Raw genomic sequence first — 6,551 nt, forward strand, 5'->3', positions numbered from 1 at the left:
TCTTATTAAACCAATTGCAGTGATATCACAAGATTAGATTTTACTTTATCTTTCAAATATTTTTGAACTTAAAAAAAAGCGTAAAAATCATAAAAATTAGGGTTCATTCATAAATTTCGCCAAAATGGACAATTTTCAAACTTGACCCCCATCTACCCCCTGGTAGCTTCTTTTAGTATAAAAGTTTCCTAAAGTTTGTATTAACCGTAACGCTCTTACAGATACCTAGTCCTTAAATGGTTATGTAATTAGTGAACGAGTCCTAAGGAATATGCATATTGGATTTAAGATGATCCAACCCAGCATTAGTAAATAAAATAGTTTCTCTCAGTGCAGCTCCTTTGGCATCAAACAACACTTTCGTTTCGATCGATAGACTCGGTGCTTGTGGCCATGATTGTTTCTATACCACATCTTACCGTCACCAGTTTTCATGGAACATCCTTCGCAGACGAACGACCGCAACATTGGGGCACATTTACATTATTAGATGTTAGTCATGGTCACTTTTTCGAGGTGGCGATGTAGATTTGTTACACATGTCCGCGAACGATGAGCTAATGCGTTGATTATAAAATGACATTATTCGGCTTTGTGCACACACACTCGCTATATTTTTGTTAGCAGCACGAGACAACGGATACACATAAAAATCACGATGAAGCACTTATGGATGACAATGCAATGATTTTGTTTTACACGGATATGATGGCACGCAACACTAAACATTCGATAAGCAATATAATAGTGGGTTAGCTGATCTGATTTCTTCACTTATTTCTCACCTGAGCTAATTGTCGACTGTTTGAGGCAAAGTTTTTCTTGTTCAAGTTTGAAACCAGGTAACTGATCTGGGTTAGGGCGTATGAGCAGGGCTCTTGGTTCATGCTTCCATCCAAAGGGGCTCACGAGCGCTTCCAACGCTTCCGCGGTTGAAGCCCTCTACGATTGTTGCCACCAACTTGTTTGTATCAAAATCAATAGACGAAACCGACCGCAGCAACGACGACAATGAATATTTCCAATGCTCTTCTGTTTTGTTCTGGTGAAATAGTGCCCGGCAGCACCGACTATCGGCCTCTGCCACAGAACAGATTACGTTCGGATTCTTCTCACTTCCACCACTGATACGGGGGCTCTTCTCGCACTGCTCCTTCTGATGAGCTAATGGTGACCGATGATGACGATGACGGGGTTGGATCGAGAAAAAAATGTTCGAGGGAGGAAAACTTTCAATCGATTTTTTCTCGCTCTGGGCCCACATTGGGGCAGAGTGTTGATGACCACCAGTGGCAGTACACTTCCGGGAACACTTTACGACCACGAACGAGCGAAACCAAGCGAGAAAACGAACCGAAAATGTACGATATTGACACGCGCGCACTGATTAGCGAACCACTTCCTCGGTGAAGACGTCGAACATTGTGCTAGCTGGTGACTGGCACCTCGCGCGAGCTGACAGTTTTCACTTTTCGTAATCGCATAATCAATGATGACAGCTGAAGCGGGCATTTCGGGGTGCGTTCGTTAAAATAAATAGTTAAAAGGGTCGTAATCAGGAAACATAATTAAAATAAAAAATATTTATTACGTAAATATTATTAACATTAATACCTATATGAATATAATAATATAATAGGTATAGATGGTAGTCCCCGCCGGGTCACAATTTTTTTTTCGGGGATGATTATATTTATTTGTTACGACAGTCTATCTTGGCCTATCAGTTACAAGAATTTTACTTATAGAAATATCACCGACAAAATTACGCATTGCTGAAAATATCAGATCAAACACAAAAAGTTTTCATGAAAATAATTGCACAATGGGAGTGCTTAAAATATATACATTTTAGGCTCTAAAACATATTGCACTATACAAAATAAAGGAATTTTGAATTTCAGTTGGTTGCAATGTAAAGTAAGTAACCGACAACTGATGCCCATTTAAAATTATTTTTCGAAAAGATAGATACACCTGTGTTCAAAATAATAGCAGCGGAAGCCGTTTTTCATACAAAATGGTCAACTTTGACAAACTGTAACTTTGCACCCCGATGACAGATTGAGCTGAAATTTTGGCAGTGAGCTACAAATATGATGAATTTTACACATACTAAGTATTTTTTCAAATGACGCGTTCAAAAATTACGCACTAGGTCAAATTGTTCAAAATAATAGCAGTTTTTGTTTTTGAAATATGAGGAAAACAATTAATTGGAATGTTATCAATTTGAATTGAGGTGCTGTGAGACACTAAGTTTATAATTTAAAAAATATAAATTGTTGAAGTCTGTAGAAGTCGGGCCTACTACGGGCTCCAGAAGAAACTGCGGTCGAAAAAGATTCGCCACCGCACCAAATGTGTCATGTAGGGTAAAGTGCCCTATAGTGGACCCCCAACCAATAGTGGACCCTCCAGCCATTTTTGCATTATTACAGCACAATGTAAACATTTTGCTATGAAATTCCATCGGGAGAACCTACCTTACAGTCCTATGCTTTGATAACATGCATTGGAAAGGCTATGGAAAGTAAAATTAGATGATTTTTTACAATTCTATAAAAAATAATCTCGAGAGTGTCCATTATAGGAATATTTTGGGGGGTCCATAATAGGGAAGAAGAACGTCCCGAAACGGAACATAAAAAGCAAATGAAGTGTCGACTATAGGGAAGCAATTTCCAATTATGGACCCTCAGAGGGTCTACTATAGAGCGAATTCAGTCAGACTTTAAAATGTTAATTTCAAAGAATAACGTCGAGAATTTGAGTGTTTTATGTATGAATCGTGAAGTGGAGATGCAGAGCTTGATATTAGATATCACGCAAAATTAATATTTTAAGAATTTCCACTCTTTATGCCAGGAAGAGCAAAATTTCGCTACTAGGGGGTCCACTATTGGGCATTTTACCCTACAAGACGCTTATAAGACCGGTTGTCCTCTACGGACATGAAACATGGACAATGCTCGAGGAGGACTTGCAAGCACTCGGAGTATTCGAGAGACGGGTGCTTAGGACCATCTTTGGTGGTGTGCAAGAAGACGGTGTGTGGCGGCGAAGAATGAACCATGAGCTCGCCCAACTCTACGGCGAACCCAGTATCCAGAAGGTAGCTAAAGCCGGAAGGGTACGATGGGCAGGACATGTTACAAGAATGCCGGACAGCAACCCTGCAAAGATGGTGTTCGCTTCCGATCCGGCAGGTACGAGACGACGTGCAGCGCAGCGAGCGAGATGGGCAGACCAGGTGCAGAACGACTTGACGAGCGTGGGGCGTATTCGAGGATGGAGAGATGCGGCCTCGAACCGTGCATTGTGGCGTCAAATTGTTGATTCAGTTTTATCTGTTTAGATGTTAACTAAATAAATGAAAAATGAAATTGTTGAATTTGACATTTGAATTGGCCAATATATCAAAAATAAAAACTGCTATTTTTTTAACAATTTGACCTAGTGCGTAATTTTTGAACGCGTCATTCGGAAAAAATGATACTTCAAGACAAAATTTTCAAAACGACTTATCTGCTTTTGTAAACAAAGATTCAAACGTCGATTTGGCGAATCTGATAGCTCTCCCACGCAAACCAACACCATCAACAGGTAGCGGAAACCTTCACCTACCTATTAGTGGTGTTGGTTTGCGTGGGAGAGCTATCAGATTCGTTAAATCGTCGTTTGAATCTTTGTTTACAAAAGCAGATAAGTCGTTTTGAAAATTTTGTCTTGACTTAGTATGTGTAAAATTCATCATATTTGTAGTTCACTGGCAAAATTTCAGCTCAATCGGTCATCGTGGTGCAAAGTTACAGCTTGTCAAAGTTGACTATTTTGTATGAAAAACGGCTCCCATTGCTATTATTCTGAACACAGGTGTATAAGCTGATGTTTGTTGGCTCTTTCTCTAGGGGTACAAATTCGGACATTTACCCTACTGAATGTGAAGTATGTGTAACAGACTATATTTAAGATCATTTAGTATAAATATTACAAGGACATCGATTCGAACTTACTACAAACATATGTTTACCATAGCTTATCAGAAAATACAATTTCCTTGAAAATACTATCCTGCTTGTCGTGACTGACGGTTGTCTTCTTCGACACGATAGCATCGTGAACCTTTTCTTTTACCTCGCTTGCCTTAAAGTCATTGCGCATGTAGAACAATCGCACAACGTGGTCCTCCGTCAGCGATGGATAACTCGATAGCAGAGTGTGCAAATCCAGAACTAACATTTCTGCGTCGCATGTCAACAGGTTTGCCAGATTGGAGATCACATCAATCGGTGAATCGTTCTTGGCCACGTTCGGAGCCACCTTCTCGAAGAACATTTTAATCTGTTTTGCTTCTTTGATTACTTTCTTCGCCATGATTTCACACTCCTGTCGGGGTTTACTCAACCGCTTCGAGAGCATCGCCTTGATGTATCGTTTTGCGACTAGTCGCTGCGCTTCGATTATGACGTATTCGAAGTTGACCGAGCGCAGATGATTGTAGTCCTGCGGAAAAATGTTTTACAGTGCAATCATTATAGTCAAACTAGTTTATATAAATACCTGAAAATAATCCTCAAGCGTAACGCAAATAGTGTCTACGGAGACCGTTGTTCCGACCCACTTTAAGGTAAAAAGTTCATTGAAATGTATTTCTAAATCCAGAAATGCTTCTTCTAGCAAAAATAGGCCCGCTTCGTCTCTCAGAGCCTGGTAGGTATTCAACAAACTTTCAAATGCTTCGTAGTGCATGGTTTTCGATTTGGGCCAGTACAGTTGTTTAGTCTGTTGAGCTAACTCCTTCATCTGGGCGCAGTTATTCACGATTGTGATTATATGTTGAGTGAAAAAAGGAGCCTGGCTGCGATCTCGAAAGTGGCGTTCTTTATATTCAATTATTGCTCCACGATAGTTGTGGCCGTACTTGATCACTTGATGAATGCTCAAAATCAGCGCATTAAAAGTCAGCTCAGAATGAATCGTATTAGTAACCTGAAGATTTTGATCGATCATTTGAAAGATGATAACCGGTGCTGATGTGTGGTAGTACTGGTCAGCTGAATCCGCCGGTACGCCATTTATCCAATCGGCCTTTTCGGTCTCCAGAGTTTTGGTCATCCATTCTTGATAGTTTCGCTCCATAGTTTGTAGGTATGCTGATTCCATCTCTTTGAGAACTTCACTGCTAACAAGCGGACCTACGTTCGACAAGTCAATCATTAAATCCGGATGCTGCATTAACTCTCTACCGGGATAAGTATTCATGATCCACGATAAAATCGTAACAAACTCGTTCCCCTCCAAGCCCATCTGAATCAATTCTTCGAGCTGAAAAAACGAATTGAAAACTTAATCAATGAACATCTATGGCTACGAATGATACTCACGTATTTCGACAATGCATTATGATACATGCTGACGTACTCATTCAGAATGTTATAATGCGGAGGAAAGCATGGAACGCAAAGCGATTTTACCACCCGTAAATCTTCCAGAAGAAACTGCCTAGTCAGTTCTAAATCCCGAACCAACCACAATTTGTTATCAGCTCGTTCCTCCAGTTTGGATCCTTCAATACGTTGCATCACAGCTTCATTCAAAACCTGTAGTGCTTTTTTGCGCCACTCTTTTGGACGTCCTGGCGGAATAAATCCCGTTTGCTTCTGCTGCTGTAGCGCAAACGCATCCGCCTTCTCCTCGCGCTCGATTATACGAAGTGCGGTCACTATGACCGTTGGTTCCTTGCGAACCGTATTCAATGTACGCTGCAATATTAGTCGGATCTTCTTCTCTAGTGTCAGTGAAACCGTTTCCACTTTCTCGAAGTACCTCTTGAGAGTGATCTTATCGTGCGCATTCTGTTTAGACAACTTGTGCAGCTCAAACAACAAATCATCCCGGGAATTCTCGAGATCGGACAAGCACTGATGAGCGTGGAGCAATTTGTCTTCTTCGATCCATTGCATTGTTTTGGCCACGCTCGACTGGACGGTAAAGATGTGCTTCAGATTCTCCATAGCTGTCATGTACTGCGAATGCTTGGCATTTTCATCTCGGACGGCTTCCAGTGCGTTGTAGATTGCCGGAACGTCCGTCAATTGCGAAATGGCACCCTTCATCTGCTCATCGATTTCACCGATGTCCTCAAGAGCCGAAAGCAGCTTCCGAACACCGACCTTCACGTCGTCCGTTTGATTTTGCATGCAGGTTTTCAGCATCGCCTCAATCGATACCTTCTTCCGGTAGACACGGTGCCGATATTGATCGACCTTTTCCAGCTGACCTGGTCGCTGAAACATATTTTTGATCTCTTTTATCGCCGCTAGGCGAGCTTCCTCCTCGATTTGCTTCAGATCCATTTGGTATTTTAACTATTTAACTAGAAACTAGAGTTTAAAAATCCACTAAACTTGCTATACTTGCGGCCGAGGCGTATTAGGTTCTGCAGCATGACGTCACGAATGAATTCGGTCCTCGTCAAATGAACTTTTTTGACAGTTCAGTAGTACTTTCCACTGACTCCGACACGGTTCGAGTTCGTGATTGGTTGG

At 41.2% G+C, this 6,551-nt stretch overlaps 2 protein-coding genes across 3 annotated transcripts in view; both read right to left on the reverse strand.

The window, feature by feature from the left end:
- The window catches only part of LOC134212843 (CCR4-NOT transcription complex subunit 1), a 39,711-nt gene extending 38,280 nt beyond the window's left edge, over window positions 1–1,431 (reverse strand). The window contains exon 1 of one of the 2 annotated variants that reach the window (XM_062691063.1): window positions 786–1,431. In XM_062691063.1, the coding sequence (XP_062547047.1) occupies window positions 786–887 (102 nt within the window). In that variant the 5' untranslated portion in view covers window positions 888–1,431. The remainder of the gene's footprint in view (window positions 1–785) is intronic. The other variant, XM_062691062.1, reaches the window with a different exon arrangement.
- A 2,513-nt stretch (window positions 1,432–3,944) lies between these two features.
- LOC134216998 (exocyst complex component 3-like) lies at window positions 3,945–6,551 on the reverse strand. The gene is made up of 3 exons (XM_062695754.1): window positions 5,388–6,551; window positions 4,564–5,328; window positions 3,945–4,506 (listed from the first exon to the last, which is right to left on the reverse strand). The coding sequence occupies exons 1-3, from the start codon at window positions 6,357–6,359 to the stop codon at window positions 4,030–4,032; spliced, it is 2,214 nt and encodes a 737-aa protein (XP_062551738.1). The 5' UTR covers window positions 6,360–6,551; the 3' UTR covers window positions 3,945–4,029.

Source organism: Armigeres subalbatus, chromosome 2 (assembly GCF_024139115.2).
Source record: "Armigeres subalbatus isolate Guangzhou_Male chromosome 2, GZ_Asu_2, whole genome shotgun sequence".
Classification (NCBI taxonomy): Eukaryota; Metazoa; Arthropoda; class Insecta; order Diptera; family Culicidae; genus Armigeres; species Armigeres subalbatus.

What these genes read in the sequence shown, in the direction of transcription:
- LOC134216998 (XM_062695754.1), bottom strand. Translation starts at nt 6,359, where the DNA reads ATGGATCTGAAGCAAATCGAGGAGGAAGCTCGCCTAGCGGCGATAAAA. An exon ending in ATAATGCATTGTCGAAATAC is followed by an intron (nt 5,329 to 5,387) that starts GTGAGTATCATT and finishes TCGTTTTTTCAG; the next exon opens with CTCGAAGAATTGATTCAGAT. An exon ending in CGCTTGAGGATTATTTTCAG is followed by an intron (nt 4,507 to 4,563) that starts GTATTTATATAA and finishes ATTTTTCCGCAG; the next exon opens with GACTACAATCATCTGCGCTC.